Below are 25139 nucleotides of genomic sequence, written 5' to 3' on the forward strand. Positions count from 1 at the left end.
TTTCCTTTCCTTTCCTTTCCTTTCCTTTCCTTTCCTTTCCTTTCCTTTCCTTTCCTTTTTCCTTTCCTTTTTCCTTTCCTTTCCTTTTTCCTTTCCTGTCAGGATCCAAGTCAGCCCATTTTCTTTGCAGTACTCAAGAATGGGAGTGTTGCTTCTACTTTTTCTTATTTTGAGGGCATGGTCCTAGAGTTCCCAGGACTTTGCAGTGCAGAGCCTTTTAGACTTCCATCTTGACCAGCGATAGGCTTGGTCTCCTCTCCCCCCATTCTTTGAGTGTCAAAGCTCATGGTCATCTGGGCTCAGCAGAGGTTCTCTGGTAAAATAAGTGTCAGTGGCTCAGCACACTCCTCTTGGTTCCCAGTTTGACTTAATTTTAGCTTCTGAAGATTACTTTCCTTCTTTACCAGATCATCACTGCATCCCAAAATGTTTTCAATATTCAGAACATTATTTTTCACCTGGTAATTTGATCATGATAACCAGTCTTCCACAGAGCTTGATGTCCTGTGATTGTCTCCTTTTTTCTGTTTTTCCTCCCTGATTCTGAGCTTTTTAAAGGCAGGTGCTGGGTCTAAATCATCATGTCCCCGAGTGCCCCCACTGAGCCGGAGTCATGGGGGATTTTGACATTTTTGGATAACGGAGTCTTGTTTATAGAACTGCTGCTTTCCTCCCTTTCCCTTCTACCTCTGATTTCCCTTCACAGAGTGTTGTGCTTTGTAGTGACAAACAGAGCAGACTAAGCATTTTCTGCTCCCCAATGTGGAGAGCCCAGTTCAGGATTTTTTTTAAAGGATCTTCAGAAATCCCTGGTTGCATCTGTAACAGTCAGAAGTGGAAGACCATCAATTTCAGAGTTGGAGAAATCTAAATCTAGATTCAAAAGCCAGCAATGCTACCACTAACTGCAAATTTGAGTAAATGACTTTACTCTGAGCTAAAGTTTCCTTTGAATTAGGATTTGTGGGCCTCTCGTAAGGATTCATACATACAAGCACCATAAACTTAAAGTGCTTAATATGCAGTAATTGTACTTGAGATGACGTGAACACTATCAGCAATAAGGCTAGGGGTAGCAGTGAGAAAGGGTAATGTCAGGCAGGAAAGCCATGGTGATCTTGGTTGGGAACCAGAATGTGTTGGCCACAAAGATTCTGAGAATTGTGGTTTCTTGTAAAGCCATTGCAACTTGCATCCAGGTGGTTGAGCTCTGCCAAGACTACTAAGGACCTGCTGATCCTGGTGGGTTGTCTGACTCAGTATTGGTGATTCTGGGCAAGGTCTTTGTGAAAAGAAGTTTCAGTTGGGGTTCTAAGAACCCTAGTTCTGGGATGTGGGAACAAAGCTAAAGAGGTACCTAATACACTGAGCCTGTTAGGCCAGGGAGAGGCTGGAGATTTCTGTTGCAGAAACTGTTATCCAGGGTTGGGACTGTCCAAGTATTCAGTGCTCCTGGGCCTGGGGGCTCCATCCTGTCTTTGGGATGCACCCATGATTGAGGAGTTCAGTGTCTTCCAGGTTGTAGAACAAAGATCTGCCTGGGGCATGTCAGAACAGGCCCTTCTGAGTTCATATCTGCTGGGAAAGCCATTTCCTCTAAACACATTATGTACAGTTGGATTCTCTGGGGTTCTGGAAGGCAAGGTTTTGTTATTCTTCCTCAAATCAAGAAAGGCAGACTTTGTATGTGTGTGTGTGAGAGAGAGAGAAAGAGAGAAGAGCTGTCACTAGCAGGAAGATTAGAACAGGAGAGGGGAGGAAAATTTATTCTCTGTCTTTGAGGACTCTGAAGTCAGTCCCGTGACTCAAGACCGCTTTTGCTTCTTCCTCCGTTGCCTTAAGTTATGCATTTCTGTAGGATCAACCTGAGAAACAAATGATCTGTTTTTGCAACCCTAAAGCTATTATTTATGTGAATTGATGTTTCTCCCCTCCTTCATTGAATGCATTTTCATTTTAAAAGATTTGAGCAGGGGCGCCTGGGTGGCGCAGTCGGTTAAGCGTCCGACTTCAGCCAGGTCACGATCTCGCGGTCCGTGAGTTCGAGCCCCACGTCGGGCTCTGGGCTGATGGCTCAGAGCCTGGAGCCTGTTTCCGATTCTGTGTCTCCCTCTCTCTCTGCTCCTCCCCCGTTCATGCTCTGTCTCTCTCTGTCCCAAAAATAAATAAACGTTGAAAAAAAAATTTTTTTTTAAAAAATAAAAGATTTGAGCAGTGGATTTCTTTTTCCTGAAACTTAGTGCTTTCCTGAGCCCCTCCAAAGAACTTACTTGTTATCCATTCCAGTGAGTGATGTTACCAAAGGCTGCTGTCCCATAAGTGTTCCTCTGTTTTACAGGTGTTTCAATATTCATTCAGCAAACCACTTAGCATTCCTTAAGTGCATATCCTTTCACCAGGAATACTGATGGAGTAGAAATCCTTGCTGAAAATATTATACATTCCTTGTTAAAGTGGGCTTTTCATGAAGTGGTTAAGTAGGAACCCATGTTGCAAACTTGATTTTCTAATTAGACAAGAAGGTAATTGATCTTGATTTGTTACAGTATTTTCCCAAATCTGTAACTCTCTGAGATTTAATTTTAAGACTGGGGTTATGATAGAGATATGATAGATTGAGTGTATGGAGTTACGTGATATTACAAGAAGTCTGTGCCATGTAGACACCAATAAGTCAGTCCATTTTGAACTTACGTAGCGTATGCTCATCTTGGGTTGTTTCATTCTGAGTCTGGATCTTCCTCCATTAGTTCTGGCAGATCAGGAACAAGGAAAGTATAGGGACAATACAACCAGATGTATAAATTGTTGAGAAGTAAAGACTCATACTGCAAAAGAACTTTAGAGAACTTATGCAGCCTAGTACCCCAAAGTGAGAACATTGAATGTATAAGATGGGTTGTCATATAGCCAGTAAAAATGATGTCTATTTTAGAATTTTTCATGACATGGAAAAGTGAATAGGTTTTAATATTCTGGCATTTTTATGAACGTGAGTTTTTAAGAAATTATTAAATCACCAAGTTATATTCAAATCCTACTTTCAGAAATATACATTTTTAAAATGTTATTTATTTTGAGAGAGCGCGGGGGGGAGGGGCAGAGAAAGAGGGAGAGAAAGAATCCCAAGCAGGCTTCACGCTGTCAGTGCAGAGCCCCACGTGGGACTGGAACTCACGAATCTTGAGATCATGACCTGAGCCAAAATCAAGAGTCGGACACTTAACTGACCTAAATTGAGTGCTTAACCAGGTGCTCCAGGAAATAGAAATTTTATAAAATATTTTTGAATGATTCAGACTTTTAAAAAGTATTTCTTTATTGGGAGAAGGAGAATACTGGGGAAGGAGATAGTCACAAGTGTCGTGTGGTGAACACAGTGTGCCGTGTATTTGTATGTGTATATAGTTTAATTGGGAAACACCAGTCGTATGAACTTTGGTTATTCCCAAACCTGGGGAGATAATGGAAGGAGATAGTGTCAAGAGGTTACTTATGTAGTTACAGTCATGGTCAAGCATGATGTGTGCACCAAGAATGGTGTATGCTCTGATCACTCTTGTTTCCACACTGAACCACCTGTATTAAAGGGCCCAGCACAGCCTGTTACCTTACTAATGTTGTCACCTTACTAAATTTCTTTTTCCATTTTTTTAATTCCATTGTAAAGATTTTGTCCATTATTTTCACAAATAGTGTATTTATCTGTGGTTTCAGGGCTTCAAGTTTAAAGATGTGGCCATTTACTTCTCTCAAAAGGAGTGGGAATGCTTGCACCCTTCTCAGAAGGGTTTGTACCGAGATGTAATGTTGGAGAATTATAACAACCTGATCTCACTGGGTAAGTTTTTGAGCCCCCTAAAATTCAGAATTGGACTTCTGGAATTTTATGTTCTCTTAAGAATTTCTCATGAGTGCTTTTCACATTGCCTGGCTGAATTGATGATTCTTGCTTCACAAGGAAAGGATTATCCCATATGAAGTTAGAAATTGGCTGCTCCGTTGGACAACTTTTATCTTTTTTGTACCTGTGACTTATACCCCTTTTGTTGACTCTTAACCTATTTACTCTTCCTTGAAAATCATGGACTGATTTTAATTCCGGTACACGCCTAACATAACTTTGTCGTCCCCCCACCCCCACCCCCGCCCCCCCGCCCCCGCCTGCCTTTTTTTTTGAGCAGGACTTTCTGATTGTAAGCCAAATGTGATCTCCTTATTGGAGCAGGGGAAGGAGCCCTGGATGGTTAAGAGTAAGGAAACAAAAGAATGGTGCCCAGGTGAGTAATAGTGACTCCTATTGGGAAGACTGTGGCAGGTGGTCACCTAGGGAGCCTATGAGAAGGCATCACATCTGAGTTATTAGTAGGAAAGCTCACTGAAAAGGCCTGAGATCTGGAGAAGGAAGGATGTTTCAGCACAAAGCCTCAAATTTTCACTCCAGTTATCACTGTTGCTACCCTTCCTCATATTTGCCTCTGATTAAAGTGTACTGTTCAGTGGTTTTTTAGTATATTAGAGTTTGCGCCTGTGACAACAGTCTAATTTTAGAACCTTTCATCACCCCAAAATGAAACCCCATACCCATAAGCAATCAATCCCCACACCCAGCCCTCACCTTTTATTTCTGTAAGGTTGGTTGTGATATCCCTCTTTTATTCCTGATATCAGTATTAGTCTTTCTTTTTTTCTAGCTAAAAGTTTGCCAGTTTTGTTGAGCTTTTTCAAAGAACCAGCTTAAACTTACATTGATTTCCCTATTTTTCTTTTGTTTTGTTCATTTCCACTCAAATCGTTATTATTATCTTCCTTCTGGTATCTTTGGGTTTACTTGATTCTGTCTAGTTCCAAAATCTGATTTGAGATATTTCTTGTTTTTTGTTTTTTAATATAGGCATATAAGCTGCAAATTTCCCTTTAGGATCTGTTTTAACTGTATCCCATAAGTTTTGGTATATTAAGTTTTCCTTTCACCCAACTTGAAAGTATTTTCTAATTTCTCTTGTGATTTCTTCTTTGCCCTTTGGTTATTTAAAAGTGTGTTTTCTGTTTCCTTGTTGATCTTCTGGCTAGTTGAGCTATCCATTATTGAAAGTAGAGCACTGAAGTCCTCAATTTGTTGAACTGTCTGTTTTTTTTCTTCAGTTCTGTTTTTGCTTCATGTATTTTGGGCCTCTGTTATTAGACATACATACTTATAACTGTTACCATTTCTTTTTAGCTTTTTATTTCAAAATAATTTAAGACTCAGAAGGAATTACAGAAAACTACAGAGAGTTCCCTTGTACCCTTCACCCAGCTTTCCCTAATGATAACATCTTACCTAATCTTAGTACACTGTCAAAACCAGGAAATTGATGTTGGCACAATAGTAGTAACAAAACTATAGATAGACCTAATTCAGAATTCACTGATGTTCACATACACTCATTTTTTAATTCTAATTTTTATTATTCTTTTAGGTTACTGTGATTTTATGATGTGTATATTTATATAACCACTACCACAATTGGGATACAGAAACCTCAGCATTTTAAATATTTTTAAAGACATTTTTTAATGTTTATTTATTTTTGAGAGAGAGACAGAGCATGAGCGGGGGAGGGGCAGAGAGAGAGAGGGAGACACAGAATCTGAAACAGGCTCCAGGCTCTGAGCTGTCAGCACAGAACCCAACATGGGGCTCAAACTCAGGAACGAAGAGATCATGACCGAGGCTGAAGTCAGATGCTCAACCAACTGAGCCACCCAGGCACCCCTAAATATTTTTGATAAAACATTTTTGAAGCAATGCTATAATGTTTAGGTGAAAAAAGCATGGTACCTAACTTTTAGAGTCAGTGCTATTTCGGTTGTATAAAAAGGATTCTAGAAAACAATGGAAGGAACTAAAAGATAACAATGAATAACCTAGGAAGTAGCTAGGGTTAGGAAGGATGCTAGGCCTGCTGGAATTATTCTCACAGGGCATGAGAATGACCTTGTAGGGCAAAATAAGAGATTGTCTTATTAATAGGCCCCTTCTGGAAATAGTGTGTTTGGTAGAGAGGGGCCAAGTGTGATTATAGTTTAACACTTGGGGCTCTTTCTGGGCATTTCCTTGAATCATAAACCTTGAATTAATGGGCAGTGTTCAGACAAGGAAGAGCCAGTCTTACCAGGAGCCTGCAGAGGACTTAAGGGCTGATTTAAATTCTTAATCACTGACAATGCTATAAGTTTTCTTTTTTAGAAACCTGGCTATGCAATGGCCAGAGAAATGAATGTCTTTTTAGGGGAAATGGTTATAGGTAAGGCACTGCTGTGAGAGAAGATTTGGGGCAATATTATCAGACTGGTAAGACTTTTCAGATTGTGACACATGATATGAAACTAGAAGGATGAGTAGTAGGATCCAGGAGGTGTGGTGGGAATGCTATACCAGGTAGAGGAATCTCTTCATTGAAGGCACCAAGGAGAGAAAGCCTTGGGTGGGTGTCCTGGAAGACCTGAATGGAGGTCTACATCATGCAGGGCTTTCTCACCAAGTCTAGGAGTTTAGAGTTTTTTCCTTGAGGACACTTGGCAGCCATTGGAGGTTGTAAACAAGATAGGGACATGATTGGATTGGATGTCCTTTAGGGATTGAATCAGAGGGTTCGTGAGTAAAAATGGTAAAACTTGCTAGGAGGCTGTTGGGGAAGTCAAGATGATTTTGCATTGTGCTAGGATGAGACCATGGAGTAGGGAAAATGGAGAGATTAAAGATCAATGTAGAGGAATGATTCTGTAGCATGAGGAGTGATTGTACAGGGTAGGAACAATGGGAGCATCCTTGATGGATATTACTTTTTGATTTGAACGTTCCTTTAAGGTCCAGATTTTTTATTCCAACCCATGCTTTTTACAGTTTTCCCTTTCTACCAGATTGTTTTTATAAAATATTTAAAATAACAGCATCTTCTGACACCTGATGTCTGGAACTTTCCATACAGCATAAAATGCCAACATTATTTTACCAGTCTATATAGACCTTAGTTTTAGTGCCCTTCTCTGAAGGACAGCCTTATAGCATTCCCCAGTGTAAGTGGTATTTTCATTCGATTGCAGATATAGACCATACATTAATCACAGAACAATTTTTTCTTACCAGTTGTTCTAGGTTTATCTCTCTAGATTTCCCAACTGTTTGTCTTTTCTGCAACTTGCTTTTGGCTGGTCCAACTACCCTGGACCTTGGCAAGAACAAAGGGACTATCCCAAGCAACAGGGTGCCTGTACACAGCTCTGACAACTTACCTGAGCATCTCCCTTTGTCTCAGCCTCCTTGGTTTCCGAGTAGCTAAGTAACGGTCCAGTGTCATACAACTAGCAAATTGTGGGACTAGAATTCACAACCAGGCAGTCTGACTCTGTGTTCTTTGTCTCAACACATTACGACTTCATATAAATGGTTGCCATAGTATCCTCAGTTTCCATTAGAATTTTTTCAGAATTACATGAAAGATTTTCATTGTTGTGTAAAGATACCAGTCTTGTAGGGGACTGGTATAAGACATGTACAGATACACTAATGATGCTGGCTTGTTTGTGCCTTACCGCCATGTACTTGGGAAGTGCTGTAGAGAAGGCAGTGAAGCTGGGAAGGAGCAGAGGCCAGAAGACATTCCCCACATCTGTTAAATAAAACATGAAGTGATTACTCTCATTCTCACTCTTCTAATGTCATTATCTGCAGCATGTTTCCCTTTATTTCCACTGGAGTATCCTTTAGTATTTAGTTAACATTAATTGAACTATGTGCTAGGGATTGATTATATAATGGTGAGTGAAATATGTATTATGCTGGTTCTAGGCCACCTTGGGAGAAATTATCCCGGTAGATAAACCGATGAACAAATGTGTAATTCCAGAATTGAGGAAAAGATTATGAAGGCAAAGAACAGGGTACTTGACAGAAAATAAAGATATTTACAATGAAAGAAACTGGCCATGAAGGAAATCTGGAGCAGAGCATTCATTGAAATTGAGCATTTCCTAAAAATCTAAGATGAGAATGTAATTGGTAAGATATAGGGGTCCATGGAGGCCAGTAGAGTAGGTACTGGTGAGTGAACGGGAGAGCATCTTAAAATGACAGTGAATAGGGAAGTAGGGTCCAGATAATGCAGAGTTTTGCAGGTCTGGTAAGGAATTTTGTATTTTATTGTAAGCACAGATGGGATGTACTGTATTTAAACTGTACTGTATACAAACACACTTTGAGTTGCCTCTGAATCACTGAGAGAGATTAATAAAAATGCCAGTGGTCTTTCATTCATCAAAGAGTATTTACTCTGCAGATACAGTGAAGGGCAGACAGACAGTACAGAAGTAAACAAAGTATAATATTTCTGGAGTTTAGAGGTATATATACTGATGTCTGCAAGGTGGATGGATGGAGAGAGAGAAGGATATGTGATAAGGCAAGTAGAGCCAGATATTTATTGTAGAATCTAAGTTTTGGGGATATGGGAGTTCACTGTCCCAATTCTTTTAATTTTTCTTTATATTTGAAAGTTCTCATGATAATGTTGGAGAAATAGATAAAATGGCATGTGATGATAAGTACATTGCAAAAAATAAGTAGAGTCATGAGGGACCTGATTTGTAAAGAGTGGTCTCAAGTTTGAGTAGAGATCAAAATGGAGTAATTGAACAAGCCATATTAATATCTTAGGGAAAATATTTGCCGACAGAGATTCTGAAGGAGGGGTGTGCTTCACAGGTTTGAAGACCATCCCGTTGGTCAGGGAGTGGAGCAAAGTGTGCTAAAGAGAGGAGATCAGCAATGAGGTCAGACAGAGGCAGTGCAAGACAGGTTCAGGGAAGGTTTTGTAGACCTCATAAGAACTTTGACTTTTGCTCTGCTCAACAGGGAAATCCAGGGGAGAATTTTAGGCAGAAGAAAGGCCTGATCTAACTTACTTAACAAGAACACTTTGGCTACTGTGTTAGGTATGGGATATAGGACAGCAACAGTGGAAGTAGGGAGACCTACACTTAGAGAAGTGTATTAGCTTTGGTGAGAAGATGGCTTTGGACAAGGTGGTAGAGATGCTGATAGAAGGAGTCAAAACCTGGATATATTTTGAAGCTAGAGATGAGAGGACTTGCTGTTAGATATAATGTCCTACGCCTTTAGATTTCTCATTTAGTTGGTCTTAGGCAATTCCTGAATGTCATATTTGTAATGTTCCTTTGCTAATTCTGATTTTCGCCAGAGGTGAAGAACTACTTCTTCACAAATTCCCCTCATTTTCTCTATTCTCATCCCCTCCCTGCAATCTGGGGTGTTTTGTTTTGTTTTGTTTTGTTTTGTTTTTTTAGTTTCACTGCTGTGTTTCACTATTTAAATTATTCACTATTTTTAGTTTGTCATTTCTACCTTAGAACTTTCATGTCTCCTGCCACATGAAAATACATCCTATTTTCTTTCTTGTTATCTTACAGATTGGGAGTCCAGAGGAGAAACCAATACTTTATTTCCAAAGACAGACAGTTATGAAATTAAATCATTGCAACTGAAGATAAAAAGACTTGAAAGCTCTCACCTTGAGTGCACTAGGGTCAGAGATGACAGAGAAATGAAATGCCACTTGGAGAAACAACAGGAGGGACATTTCAGACAAGCCATAATAACCTCTGGAGAAGAGTCTGCTTCTGTTCAGTGCACAGTTCATGGAGTACTACAGACAATTTATACTAGAGCAAAAACCAATGAATGCAAGGGATGTAAGGAAGCTGTCAGGTGCCAGTCACACCACAGTCAACATGAAAGAAGTCCTAATAAGGAAAAAGACTGTAAATGTGGAGAAAGTGGAAAAGCCTTTAATAGTAGGTCAGACTTAATGAAGCATCAGAGAATTCATGAAAGCAAAAAAAGTAAAGAAAGTAAGAAATGTGCCTACATCCATGGCTCTGAAGTTACTAAACCTCAGAGAATTAATACTGGTGAGAAATCTCATAAATGTAAAGAATGTGGGAAAGCCTTTCATTCTGGCTCACAACTTAGTAAACATCAAAAGATCCACATAGGTGAGAAACCCTATAAATGTAAGGAGTGTAGGAAGGCCTTTCCATCTACTTCACAACTTAATTTACATCAGAGAATTCATACAGATGAGAAATACTATGAATGTAAAGAATGTGGGAAAGCCTTTACCCGACCCTCACACCTCCTTCGACATCAGAGAATCCATACTGGTGAGAAACCCCACAAATGTAAGGAATGTGGGAAAGCTTTTCGTTATGACACGCAACTTAGTCTTCATCAGATAACTCATACTGGTGAAAGACGCTATGAATGTAAGGAATGTGGGAAGGTATATAGTTGTGCCTCACAACTGAGTCTACATCAAAGAATTCATACTGGTGAGAAACCTCATAAATGTAAGGAATGTGGGAAAGCTTTTATCTCTGATTCACATCTTCTTCGACATCAGAGTGTTCATACTGGTGAGAAACCGTATAAATGTAAGCAGTGTGGGAAAGCCTTTCGTCGTGGCTCAGAACTTACTCGACATCAGAGAGCTCACACTGGTGAGAAACCTTATAAATGTAAGGAATGTAAAATGGCCTTTACTTGTAGCACAGAACTTATTCGACATCAGAAAGTTCACACGGGTGAGAGACCCCATAAATGTAAGGAATGTGGGAAGGCTTTTATTCGAAAGTCAGAACTTACTCATCACGAGAGAAGTCATAGTGGTGAAAAGCCCTATAAGTGTAAGGAATGCGGGAAGGCCTTTGGTCGTGGCTCAGAACTTAATCGACACCAGAAAATTCATACTGGTGAGAAACCTTACAAATGTAAGCAATGTGGGAAGGCCTTTATTCGTGGCTCACACCTTAGTAAACATCAAAGAATTCATACAGGACAGAGGAGTGAATGAAGACATGTGGGAAGGCTCAAAATTTTATTGATAATCTGCAAAGTCCTACTAGTTAAACACAAACCTACCTCCTGATTTTAAGGGATGTGGGAAAGCATTTGAGGATAACTTAATATCAGAGTTCATACTGTGGATACAAGGCCTTTTTTGAGGGCCAGAATTTATTTGACTTGTTACTGCTATTTGATAAATGTTAGTGGTTGGGAGGGTTCTATTTATGTTTCAAAATTTATTGGACCATCAGTGTTCAATTAATGTAAAAGTGATAAAACTTCATGAATGTGAGGAAAGTGGGAAGGCTTTGGAAGGCAGTTAATGTGTCAGTGACAGTCCTACAGACATTTCTCAGCATCAGGATCATTTTTACCCTGTGGGAAATCAGAGGATTCTTAATATAAATGTCATATATATAGGAGACAAATTTGCTTTAGCTTAAGTTACTCATCTGGTAATTCATGCTTGGGAAAGGCTATAGTAATGTTAAAAATGCAGCAGGTTATTCTATCCCACTCAAATCTTGTTAAATATTTGCAAGCTTAACCTCTAAAAATAACCTGAACTGAATTATAGTGGGACAGGACTTAACCAATGCTCAGTCTTTACTTGCCTTCACCATTTTAACTCATGGGCAAATGACTTAATTAGGTCTAAATTTTCTCACTTAAAAATTAGCAATATTAGCACCATCTTGTTAGCATTATGAAGATTAAATAATTACATAACATCCCTTAGAATACTGTGTGGCTCATATCGAAAGTGTGTTAAATAAGAGCTGCTTTCATTACTTTATTTTTATACTTGTGGATGGAGATCGTATGAGAGGAAGGCCTTATGTGTGCAGTGAATATAGGAACATCTAACGTCATCTTTTTATTGAATGTCAGGTAATTCCTTCTGGAGAAAAATTAAAAACTGAAGTTTTCATTCTCCTTGCCTTCTTGCTTCACTAGGGGAAAGGAAATCAAGGCAAATTACAATTAGAAATGAATGGGGGCGCCTGGGTGGCGCAGTCGGTTAAGCGTCCGACTTCAGCCAGGTCACGATCTCGCGGTCCGTGAGTTCGAGCCCCGTGTCAGGCTCTGGGCTGATGGCTCAGAGCCTGGAGCCTGTTTCTGATTCTGTGTCTCCCTCTCTCTCTGCCCCTCCCCCGTTCATGCTCTGTCTCTCTCTATCCCAAAAATAAATAAACGTTGGAAAAAAAAATTTAAAAAAAAAAGAAATGAATGACAGAGGGACTACGCATTAACATTTGTAGGATGAAACAAAGCTATACCCTGGAAAATAATTTCTTTCAATATGGGTAGAAAATGGGAGATGATTAATGGCCAGGATTCATTGTCAGTACTTGGTGCATTGCCTGTTCTAATAGGTCCCCTGTAAACACACGTTGAAATCAGAGGAATGAGGGAGTGAATAAATATTCATCTCTGGTGTGTAGAAAAGCTCTAACAAAATAAGTGCAAAGCAAAACAAACCAAAAACCTTGAAAACTTTTGAAATGGGAAAGTAAAAAACCCTCAAGCATCATGAATGAGAGGATATGTAACTACAAAAATGGAATTTTAAAGAAATAAGGCAGTACAGTTGTGGCAGACACTGTTGGTTACCTACCCATTGGTGTTAGCCATTTTCCCTTTGCCAGGACTGCCCATCTGAAGTCTAGCTCTTGCTGTCCTAGTTTGCTTAATAATTGGACATAGAAGATCTGAGCAAAAGTTATACGCAGGCTTTATGTTAAATTTTCTTTCCTAACAAAGTAGGGGGAAATGGTCCTCTTATACCCAGGATGCATGTCTCTATGTGTAATACCTGGAACTGTGGCCATTTTGCTACCACATGAGTAAGAGGCCGAGGTTGGCACAGGGGATAGATTGGAATTACCTGCATCCTTGATATTGTTGAGCTGATGAAACAATGTGGAACTGCCCTGTTCCTGGACTTTGAGTAAAATGAGAAACTTCATGCATATCAGTTTTAAGTTTATACTCACTTTTTTATGATATATCAGAGTCCTAGAAAAAAATATTTTCGTATGTATATACACATATTTATTCACCTTTAGTAAATTGGGGAAATGTTTATATTCGGCTTCTTTTTATGGTATATCTGAAATTGTAGTAAAACATTATTTTCTTAAATATTTTTTAGACATGTATATACATATATTCTACTTTGAATTAGTAAGACATGGGAAAATTTTTTTTACATTCAGCATTTTATAGTGTGTGTTTATATTCATCTTTTTAAAGCATGTCTGAAATCCTGAAAGATATTTTCCTGAATAAAGAATCAATAAACTGATTCCTCTCATATCAGAATATCTAACAGATAAAATCTTCTAACTGTTCAAGGTACAAAGAGTCACAGCTGTGAGGCTAGCATAACGCTTTTAAGAAATTTGGAGGGGTGCCTGGGTTGCTCAGTTGGTTAGGCATCCAGCTTCAGGTCAGGTCATGCTCTCATGGTTTGGAGTTCAAGCCCCGAGTTGGGCTCTGTGCTGACAGCTCAGAGCCTGGGACCTGCTTCAGATTCTGTGTCTCTCTCTGTCCCTCCCCTGATCACACTCTGTCTCTCAAAAATAAACATTAAAAAAAATTTTTTTTGGAAAAGTATAACATTCAAATCAAATCACCCCAAAAAATAATATTCACATTGTATGTGAATATTAAAATAAGTTAAATCTAGCAGCCTATTGAAGAAAATAGGGTTGTTGGGGAGTTTTTTTGTCCAGAATATGATTCATGACTTGATCTGTCCAGTTAATTTTTAAGTAATGTATAAATGTAGTGTTACACGTTGAAAACTAGACCCTAAAATAACTTTTTCCCAAAGTAGTAACTGAGAAACTATTAGAGCATATGCATATTCAGCTGCTGTGAAGTCACTGCAGTTATCCACTTAATCAGACCTCATGGGCTGTGGACACATTTGGAATAATCCCTAGTCGATTCCACTTAACGTCTTGCACTTTAGAAAATAATACTTCAAATAAGTTTAATGTAAACATGCATTATATGGTAAATCAATTATAGCTAAATGTCAGCCCATTGGAGGAGAATTTATAATAAAAATCCAAGCATTTTTAATTTTTTTGAGTATGCTCTATGCCCAATGTAGGCTTGAATTCCAGACCCTAAGATCAAGAGTCACATGCTCCACTGAGCCAGCCAGGTGCACCCAAGCATTTTTTAAAGGGGAAATGATTGCTAAATTTTATCTGTACTGGCATAATTATTCCGTAAGTCTCTTCTTTTTTTTTTTTTTAACGTTTATTATTTTTGGGACAGAGAGAGACAGAGCATGAACGGGGGAGGGGCAGAGAGAGAGGGAGACACAGAATCGGAAACAGGCTCCAGGCTCTGAGCCATCAGCCCAGAGCCTGACGCGGGGCTCGAACTCACGGACCGCGAGATCGTGACCTGGCTGAAGTCGGACGCTTAACCGACTGCGCCACCCAGGCGCCCCTCTGTAAGTCTCTTCTTGAAAGTTGTACGTACTGTTCTAAGAGGACAAGCTCTGCCCTTAGGAGGAATTGAATTAATAAAGATAGGCAAAACCAGGCACGATCATGGTACTGGTTTCATTATAATTTCTAATATTTTTTGACATTGAGATGATTCTCTTTCATTTTTTGCCCATGTATACATTTTCCTTTTTTCAACACTTGAAAATTGTATTCTAATTTTATATAACAAACTATCAGGGCGCCTGGCTGGCTCAGTCTGAAGGATATGCGACTCTTGATCTTGCAGTCATGAGTTCGAGCCCCACATTGGATGTAGAGATTATAAATAAATCAACCTAAAAAAAAAAAAAAAACTAGGAGCGCCTGGGTGGCTCAGTCAGTTGAGCATCTGAGCATCTTTTGATTTCGGCTTGGGTCATGATCTCACGGTTTGTAGTTTCGAGCAAGCCACGTGTCAGGTGACTTTCAGCATGGTACCTGCTTGGGATTCTCGGTCTCCCTCTCTGCCTTTCCCCTGCTTGCCCTCTCAAAAATGGATAAATCTTAAAAACAAAAACCCCACGTTCTCTTAATTGCCATTACAAAAGCCTTCCATGCTTTTTGCCATACTCAAGAAGCATGCCCACATCTAAGAAGTTTGCTTTGGTGGTGGTGGTGGTGGTGGTGTGTGTGTGTAGTGTAGCATAGTTTAAACGGGATCATGCTTACACATTAAGGTGCAATCCCCTTTTCTCACTTCGTAACTTACCATGACTGGGCTTCCTTCCAGTCAATGCCTACAAGTGTAACTTTTTAGCTTTTAGACTCCTACATCATAAAGACAAAGCATAATAATATGCAGCCCAATCTTCCACCAGTTCAGATTTGTTATTTTACAAATAATTAATTGTACAATTTTATTACACATGTATTATTTCCTGTTGGTGCTTCTGTTGAGTGGATGGATTCCCACCAGTTGGATTCCTTGCTTTACAACATAGTGTATTTTAAATGTAGTAGTTAATGCCTTATTTTCTGAAATTCGCCATTAATCTAGAAATATATGCCCATTCCCAACAACTTCAATGAAGAATGAATCTTTTGTTAAATTGAGTGAAGAAAAAAAGTGCGTTTAATTTGCATTTTCTTAACTGTCGTTGAGGTTGAGCGTTTATCATGTCTAAAACATCATGCCTAATGTTGCTGTGAATTCCTTGTTTTTATGTATTCCATGTTTTAAATTGGAGTAGTTTTTGAAGGAGTTTGTAGAAACCTTGTTTTGTTACGTACTTTGCAGTTGGTTTTCTTAGTCTAGCATGTATTTTTTACCTTTTTTAATGGCAAAAGAAATCAACAGACTTTTTCTGTGAAGGACCAGATAGTAAATATTTCAGGCTTTGTGGTCATACAGAATCTACTCTGCCTTTGTAGTGTGAAAACATACATAAACCAGTGGTTCTTAACCAGGGGTAGTTTTTACCTGTCCTACTCTTAATCCCAGGAGACACTGGGCAGTGTCCAGAAAGATGTTTGTTTGTCAGTTTGAGGGGGAGGGCTGCTGGCATCTAGTGGGTAAAGGCTAGGGATGCTCTGAATATCCTGTAATGCATAGTACAGTCCCTTACAACAGATCTGGGGGTGCCTGGGTGGCTCAGTAGGTTAAGCGTCTGACTTCAGCTCAGGTCATGATCTCATGGTTGGTGGGTTCAAGCCCCGTGTCGGGCACTGTGCTGACAGCTCAGAGCCTGGAACCTGCTTCAGATTCTGTGTCTCCCTCTCTCTGTGCTCCTTCCCCACTTGTGCTCTCTCTCATAAATAAATAAACATTGGGAAAAAAATTTTTAGAATTATCTAGTCCAAAATATCAGTGCTGAAGTTGAGAAATCCTGAATGTAAGAAAATGGGCATGGCTGTGTTCCAATAAAACTTTACACAACAAGCAACAGGCCACATTTAGGTATCCTTTTTGATGTATGATATCTACTTTTCTGGTATTGTTCCAGAATTCTAATTTTTCCAGACTTTCTTGTTTATGTTAAATTTTCTTGACTAAAATAATTCAGAAAAACAGTAGCACCTGTGTGACTGGTGCCTACTAACTAGACATCTAATTGTTTTTTATTAAAATTTTATAAAAGAAGTAAATCATTTCACAAATAAGTCTTCTCTTTTCCCTTCAGTCCTGCTCTTCCCCCTGTGTCTGAAGAGGCAATAACTTGGTGCACGTACTATCTGTAAAACCAATACTTAGGTGTACACACAAATGGCACACAATATGGGTTTCTAGGAAACAAATGATACGTATTTCTGTAATTTTTCTTATTGACAATATGTGAGATCTAAAACTTGAAAAATACCTAATTTTTATATGTTGTGTTGTGTTTTTATACAGTTTATTCATTGAAGTCCATTCATGAACTACAAAACAATTGCAGATAAGCTCATTTCTATATGTTTTAGCAAGGAATTGAATAAAGGATATTTTGTAATTTGAAGAATTTTCAGAAGGCCAAGGAATTAGACTTCAGGGCTGTACAATCCGGAAAATAACAGGATAAAGGCCCAGATATACCACAAATACAAAAGCTCAGATACATAGTTTCTTGAACAGTACTTGAATGTAGTACTGTTCAAGAAAATCTGCTACTGCCACTTTATGCTCATCACCTAATGTTCTAAGGACTGGAAGCTAGAAACTTCAACAGCTGCTTAAGGGGAACCAGTCACTCCTGCCACTGCGAATCCTATCCCTATGCCACCACCACCCCATTATGCTCACTTCCTCCACCTCCAAGGTTCAGGTAGTGCCTGGTGGAACCTAGATTGCATTCTAACTCCCACCTGCAGTGGAGTCCAGGTGAAGTATGTGGATTGTAATGAGAAATCACAATTTGGGATGATATGACAGATTCATTCTTGTCTGCCATCATCCCACTGAATCTGGTGGAACAAGTACATTTGATGACCCTGGATGAAATCATGGACAGACCATACCCTGAGTCCACCATATAAATCAAAACTGTAAGCATTATGGATGGGGGACTTCCCTCCATTAGCTCAGGCATGTTGCAGGGTGGGTGAGATGCCAGATGAGGAAAGAAGACATGGCTTCTGCCTTTCTGGTCCTCTTTCTCATCTCCCAACTTGCTGTCCCTAGTTTCTGATAGCTTGGATGGAACTTGAGTATTAGAGGTCTAGATCCTCCTTGCATAAGTAATAATGATCCTGTCACACTGCTCTCCACCCTTGGCTGTTCTCTGCTGGAGCACTTTTGTAAATTTCTTTGGAACCCCTTGATATATAAAAGAGATGATCTGTTCAACAATCTCACACTCCTTTTCTGATTTGTTCTACTTTAGTATTCTTTAAATTTATCTTTAAAAAATAAGATTTTCTTATTGTGATGAATTACATCAATTTGAGTTAAATGTTTCCTCATGATTAGGTTCAGAATATGTATATCTGCATTTATGAATTTTCGACAAATACTGTATCTCTTCCAGGCATTATGTCAGGGAGTATATGATGTGACTGTCTTATTAGTGATGGTAACTTCAACTACCTAAGATTGTGCTTTCCAGGTTTCTCCACTGGAAAGAATATTTTTTTCTTTGTAGTAAGTAGTATGCAGGAAGGTGCTTTTAGATTAAGATAGATATCCCATTCTCCATCATATGTTTAAAATCCATTGATGAGGGGCACCTGGGTGGCTCGGTTGAGCATCCAACTCTTGATTTCAGCTCAGGCCATGATCTCGTGGTTTATGGGATCCAGCCCCATATTGTCAGCACAGAGCCTGCTGGGGATTCCCTCTCTGCCCCTCCTGTCCTCATGTGCTTGCATGCTCTTTCAAAATAAATAAATAATTTTTTTTAAATCCACTGATGATTCTCCATTGAATCAATTGTTACTGTGATGGTCATACCCTATATGATTCTAATCCTTTTGGAATGTGTTTCATGGCTCAGCATATTCTCAATTTATATAAAACTTATGTGTGCTTGAAAAATGCCCACCCATCTGGCTCAGTCCATTGAGCATCCGACTTGATTTCAGCTCAGGTCATGATCCCAGGGTCATGGGATCTTGCTCAGCATGGAGCTTACTGATTCTCTCTCTCTTCCTCTGCCCCTCCTCCCTGTTCATGCTCTCTCTCTAAAATAAATAAAATGAAAAAAAAATGTTTTTAATGCCTACCCATCAACAAGCTACTCGTGAGGCTGCTTTTTCTTTAAAGTTTATTTTTAAAAAAATTTTTTTTCAACATTTATTTATTTTTGGGACAGAGAGAGACAGAGCATGAACGGGCGAGGGGCAGAGAGAGAGGGAGACACAGAATCGGAAACAGGCTCCAGGCTCCGAGCCATCAGCCCAGAGCCTGATGCGGGGCTCGAACTCCCGGACCGCGAGATCGTGACCTGGCTGAAGTCGGACGCTTAACCGACTGCGCCACCCAGGCGCCCCTAAAGTTTATTTTTGAGAGAGAGTGAGCGAGCAGGGGAAGAATAGAGAGAGAATCCCAAGTAGGCTCCATGATGTCAGTACAGAGCCTGACTCAGGGCTCAAATTCACAAACCATAAGATCATGACCTGAAACAAAACTCAAAAGTCGGATACTTAACTGACTGAACCATCCAGGTGCCCCCCTCATAGGACTACTTCAAAATGTTGTGCAAATAATCATCAATTTGATAAATTAATATGTATAAAATGTTCAGAATAGATCCTGAATGACCTGTAAACTGTTGATGAGGATGGTAATACACATACTCTTATGTAAAACAAAACAAAAAAAAAGCTGCTGTTTTTATTACTATCATCTAGAGTCATGAATTTTCCATTCTTGTAATTTTTTTTCTTCAAAAAAAATTTTTTACTCTTTATTTTTGAGAGTGAGAGCGTGGGTGGGAGCTAGGGAGAAACAGAGAAAGGGGGGAACAGAAGATCTAAAGTGGGCTTTGCACTGACAGCAGCAAGCCTGGGGTAGGGGGTGGGGGGACTCACACTCAAACTGTGAGAACATGACCTGAATTGATGTCAGACATTCAACCAACCAAGCCACACAGTCACCCCCTATTATTGTATATTAATACAATTGCAACAACATTCTATTGTGGAATTGACTCTTTGCTTTCAGGCATAGACTCCTATAAGGAAGGAAATCCAAAGAGGAAATATTTTTTGTCTGCTAATATTCAAGAGGGAAACTCCTCTGAGTATGGGTAGAAACTGGCAATAACAGTTATCCATAATCTTGACTGCTTTTATTTTAAAAAAAAATTTTTTTTTCAACGTTTATTTATTTTTGCGACAGAGAGAGACAGAGCATGAACAGGGGAGGGGCAGAGAGAGAGGGAGACACAGAATCGGAAACAGGCTCCAGGCTCTGAGCCATCAGCCCAGAGCCTGACGCGGGCTCGAACTCACGGACCGCGAGATCGTGACCTGGCTGAAGTCGGACGCTTAACCGACTGCGCCACCCAGGCGCCCCTCTTGACTGCTTTTAAAGATTACTTGGCACATCTCAGAAATCAACATATTGCGACAATTATTATGGAAGTGTGACAACATAAAACTGGGAGGATCCACATAGGATAACTAAACAAGCAGAATGACTAGAGAAGTGAAGAGACAAAGATTAGTTACTGTATATGTGCTTATTTCTGCTGTCTCCCTAAAGTCTTGTTAAAATGACAGTAACAGAAAGTACAAAATCAAAAGAACAGAGGATGGAAGGGGCCATAACAGTAGAAACAAATGTCAAGATGGAAGATGGAAAGCATATGAAAGGTTGTCACCTAAGAAGCTACAGGAAGTCTTGAAGAAGAAAATCTCATAGGAAAGTGAGATATTTTGTACCACAAAATACCAGAAAGGCCCCCAGCAATCCCATTGCAGCAATAATAGTGACAACAGAGACAGCTGGGCCAGTTCCTAAAATTCCAAGGGAGGAAAATCCTCTTTGACCACAGGATCTGTGTTTCCAAGAACATATAGGGAGTCCCATTGCTTTTTTTTCTATCCTTTTACTGCTTGGCCCTACACGTTGGCAGGAAATGAACAGCAGACAAAAAAGCCAATGCTTCACCTTTCTACCCAGAAGAAAGGAAGAAATGGTCTCTGAATCGGAATGTGTTGGGAAGATCAGAGAAAATGGAGCATAAGAAAACAATCCCATAAAATTTTGTATGAACTGGAAGCACCCCCCAAGCTGTGCATTCATCAATCTGACCCTAAATAGCATATTAAGACTTTGAGAACTAAAATATAGGGTAGACCACCACCCAGGTCTCAGACTGGCCACTAGGTGGCACAGACATGGAACAGCTCTGAAGAGAACTACAAAGATTAAAAATTAAACTGAGGTTGAAGCCACAGCTTACAGAAGGTAAGCAGGAGCTTGTGGCCTGAAACTTACTGGGTTGATTGCCTGCTACACAAACAAAAAATGCTTTAAACGAGACCCAGAGAAATATAATAGTTAAAATGACCAAGATACAATCCAAAATTACTATAGATAGAATGAGGAAAATCATGTCATCTCACAAAGGAAGAGATAATAAATGACACCAATTCTGAGATAACAGGTGTTGGAATTAAGAGACAAAGCCTCTAAGGCAACTATCATAGCCAAACTCCAAGAACAAGGGGCAAATACACTTGAAACAAATGGAAAAATAGAAACTCTCTGAAAAGAAATCAAAGATACAAAAAATATCTAAATGGAAATTTTAGAACTGAAAATTACAGTAACAAAAGTTCACCATATGGGCTCAATATCAGAATGAAAATGATAGAGGAAAGATTAAGTGAACTTGAAAATTGATTAATGGAAATATTCTAATCTGTATAACAGAAAAAACAGTTGAAAGAAATTATCAGGAAGAAATTATAACAATTTCCACAATCTCCTCCAGAAACTGAAAGCATGAGAAAACTCTAATAACCCATTCTATAAGCCAACATTATTTTAATACCAATCCCAGATAAAAATATTATAAGGAAGACTACAGATTAATGTCTCTCATGAATAATAGATGCAAAAATTCTCACAAATAATATTTTAGCAAATCAAATCCAACAATGTATTAAAAAAATTATACCATGACCAAATGGGATTTATCCTAACTGATCAACATTCAGAAATTAATCAATGTAGGGGTGCCTGGGTGGCTCTGTTAGTTAAGTGTCCAATTCTTGATTTCAGCTCAGGTCATGATCTCATGGTTCATGAGTTTGAACCCCATGTCAGGCTCTGTGCTGTCAGTGTGGAGCCTCCTTGAGATTCTCTCCCTCTTTCTCTGCCCCTCCCCTGTGTGCATGTGCTTGCTCTCTGTCTCTCTCTGTCTCTCTCTCTCTCTCTCTCTCTCTGTCTCAAAATAAATGAATAAATTTAAGAAAAAATCAATTGATGTAATCCATCACATCAACAGACTAAAGAAGAAAGATTGTGGGATTTTATCAATGATACAGAAAGAGTATTTGACAAAATCTGACATTCATTCATGACAAAACATTCCCAGAAAATTAGGAGAAGAGGAGAATTTCTTCAACTTGATAAAGGCATCTACAAAAACCCCACAGCTAACATCATATTTAATGGGGAGAAACTGAACGCTTTTTCCCTCAAATCAGGAATGAAGCAAGGATATCCTCTTTTACCAATCCTTTTCAACATCATACTGGAAATCCTAAGTAGTTCAAAAAGACAAGAAAATAAATAAAAGGTACACAGATTGGAAAGAAACAATACAATTTTCTTTGTTCACAGAGGACACAATTGCCTGTACAATCCCAAAGGATCAACAAAACTTCATTCTTTTGTCTTGAATTGACCAATCCAGCCTTAGCCCAGAAAACATGAAGCACTCTGCCACAGACCCTAATACAGGCATGTGTCCCAGATCCTATCTCTCTCTCTGTGCTGTGGCTTGACTTCCAACACAGGCCCTCAACGTGTGCTTTGTACTTTCTCCAGGACCTGTGAGTAATAATTTATTTCAGTTTCTCTTATAGTTGTTTCTTGAACCATGGCTCACTCTCCAGCACCCTTGTGCTCCACTTAACAAATGTGAATTTGACAGATTCATAACAAAATCTAAGAAAATATGTACAGGATCTATATGAAGAAAACTATAAAACTGATAAAAGAAATCAAAGATCTGGGGGCACCTGGGTGGCTCAGTCAGTTAAGCATCCGCCTTCAGCTCATGATCTTACAGCTTGTGGATTCATGCCCTGCGTGGGGTTCTGTGCTGATGGCTCAGAGCCTGAAGCCTGCTTCAGATTCTGTGTCTCCCTCTCTCTCTGCCCCTCCCCCCTCACACTCTGTCTCTGTCTCTCTGTCAAAAATAAACATTAAAAATAATAATACAGGGGCGCCTGGGTGGCGCAGTCGGTTAAGCGTCCGACTTCAGGTCACGATCTCGCGGTCCGGGAGTTCGAGCCCCGCGTCAGGCTCTGGGCTGATGGCTCAGAGCCTGGAGCCTGTTTCCGATTCTGTGTCTCCCTCTCTCTCTGCCCCTCCCCCGTTCATGCTCTGTCTCTCTCTGTCCCAAAAATAAATAAACGTTGAAAAAAAAAAACATTTAAAAAATAATAATAATAAAAAAAGAAATCAAAGATCTAAATAAATTAAGAGATGATCCAGGTTCATGAATTAGAATACTCAGTATTGTGAAGAAGTCAACTGTTCCACACTTGATCTACAGATTTAACACAATCCCAATCAAAATTCCAGAAAGCTACTTTGTAGATATCAGCAAAGTTATTCTAAAATTTATATGGACAAGCAAAATCCCCAGAGTAGCCAGAACAAATTTGTAAGGCTCACATTACACATTTTCAAGACTTACTATAAAGCTACAGTAATCAAGACCACAAGGTATTTGAGAAAGAATAGAAAGAATGCATCCATTGAACAGAATAGGTCCAGAAATGGACCCACACAAATATAGTCAACAGTGCTTTGACAAAGGAGCAAAGTCAACTTAATAGCAAAAGGATAGTCTTTGGGGGCATCTGGCTGACTCAGTTGGTGGAGCATGTGACTCTTGATCTTGGGGTTGTGGTTTGAGCCCCATGTTGGGTGTAGAGATTACTTAAAATCTTAAAGAAAAATAAAGGATAGTCTTTTTAACAAATGGTGCTGAAACAATTGGATGTACATCTTTAAAAATAAACACAGACCTTATATCTTACGGAAAACTTATTTCAAAGTTTTACCATATGTAGATGTATAGATGTATTTTTTACCTTTTCTAGGAAAAACACTCATTTTCAAAAGTAGTTTTGTTTTGCTGTAAAGATATATGTAACTATATACCTATGGGGAGGTTTTTTTTTCCCCTTTATCTAAAGGAAACCAATGCAAATCATGTTGCCTGAAGATGTTCACTTTACTTAAATAGTAAGACATTTAAAACCTAAAATTTTCATTTATAAAATTATGGAAAATCAAAATTGTGTCATATTGTGGCAATTATTTTTAACAGCACCAGATAAGAAAAACTAAAATTTTATTGCAGTGAATGGCTGACATTTATGAAGATGGCCCCAAATTAGAAAGTAACAGAAGGTTCTTTAGTTGCAATTTGATTGATTTCTCCTTTTTAGTATTTATAAGCTTTACATTCTTTTAAAGGATATTATTCCGGGGCACCTAGATGGCTCAGTTGGTTGAGACTTAGACTTCGGCTCAGGTCATGATCTTACAGTTCGAGCCCCACGTTGGGCTCACTGCTGTCAGTGCAGAGCCCACTTCAGATCCTCTGTCCCCCCTATCTATCCCTCTCCTGCTTGTGCTCTCTCAAAAATAAATAAATAAACATTAAAGAAAAAAAAGACATTATTCTATGGCTGGGAATGGAGGGATAGAAAAAGAACTGTTAGGTAAGAGAAAAAAATTAATGTTTCTTAGTATAAAGGTAAATTGGGTCATTTTATATTGGTTCTTAACAGATTATTAATACACATGTACTAGGGTGAAAGGGCTTTCTCTGCCCATCTACTACTCTCATACAAATGCAATGGCCCAGAACTTCTTACTGTTTTAATCACAGGGCAGTTCAGCCCTTGCCAAAGAGATGTACTAATCTGATTACATTGCAGTTTATTCCCTACTCTACTGCCAACTCCCACTCTTCATCTTTCATTCAGTTATATGGGAAAGATCCAAGGAAAAATTCAAGATAATGCCCTACTCCAATAGAAGTGGTAAGCCAATGGATAAATCAAACCAAAGTGAAATCCTAACAGGGGCACTTCCCTGGCTCAGTTAGTAGAGCATGTGACTCTTGACCTCAAGGTTGTAAATTTGAATCCCACTTTATGTGTAGAGATTATTTGAAAATACATTCTTAAGGGGTGACTGACTGGCTCAGTCAGAAAAGCATGCAACTCTTGATCCTGGGGTCATGAGTTCAAGCCCCACATTGGGTATAAAGATTACTTAAATAAAGAAAACTTTTAAAAAAATCTTTAATGTGAAACTATAAGAGAAATAATTGACATCACAGGCAACCTTAAAAATTTAAGTGACAACATAAAAAACTAAGTGTATACTATAATTACAATGATTTTCACCTCCCAGTTATTTATCCATTTGCCTGTTTTGTTTCCAGTTTTTGGCTATTATAAATGTGTAATATATTCTTTCTTAATTGAAGTACAGTTGACATCTGTGTAATACATGCTTCATTGAACTGGGGAGATTCCCTGAGATAACTCTTTCAATATTCATCCCTTCTGTGAATGCAAAAGAAAAAAAAATCACTTGTGAT

General features: G+C 39.0%; 1 protein-coding gene across 1 annotated transcript in view; it reads left to right on the forward strand.

The window, feature by feature from the left end:
• ZNF568 (zinc finger protein 568) overlaps nt 1-11840 on the forward strand; it is an 87697-nt gene extending 75857 nt beyond the window's left edge. Inside the window, exon 9 of the mRNA XM_040445664.1 lies at nt 9997-11840. Coding sequence (XP_040301598.1) covers nt 9997-10913 — 917 coding nt within the window. The 3' untranslated portion in view covers nt 10914-11840. The remainder of the gene's footprint in view (nt 1-9996) is intronic.
• Nucleotides 11841-25139: the final 13299 nt, after the last annotated feature.

The sequence above is a fragment of the Herpailurus yagouaroundi genome, unplaced genomic scaffold (genome assembly GCF_014898765.1).
Source record: "Herpailurus yagouaroundi ecotype Mexico unplaced genomic scaffold, PumYag 194, whole genome shotgun sequence".
Lineage (NCBI taxonomy): Eukaryota > Metazoa > Chordata > Mammalia > Carnivora > Felidae > Herpailurus > Herpailurus yagouaroundi.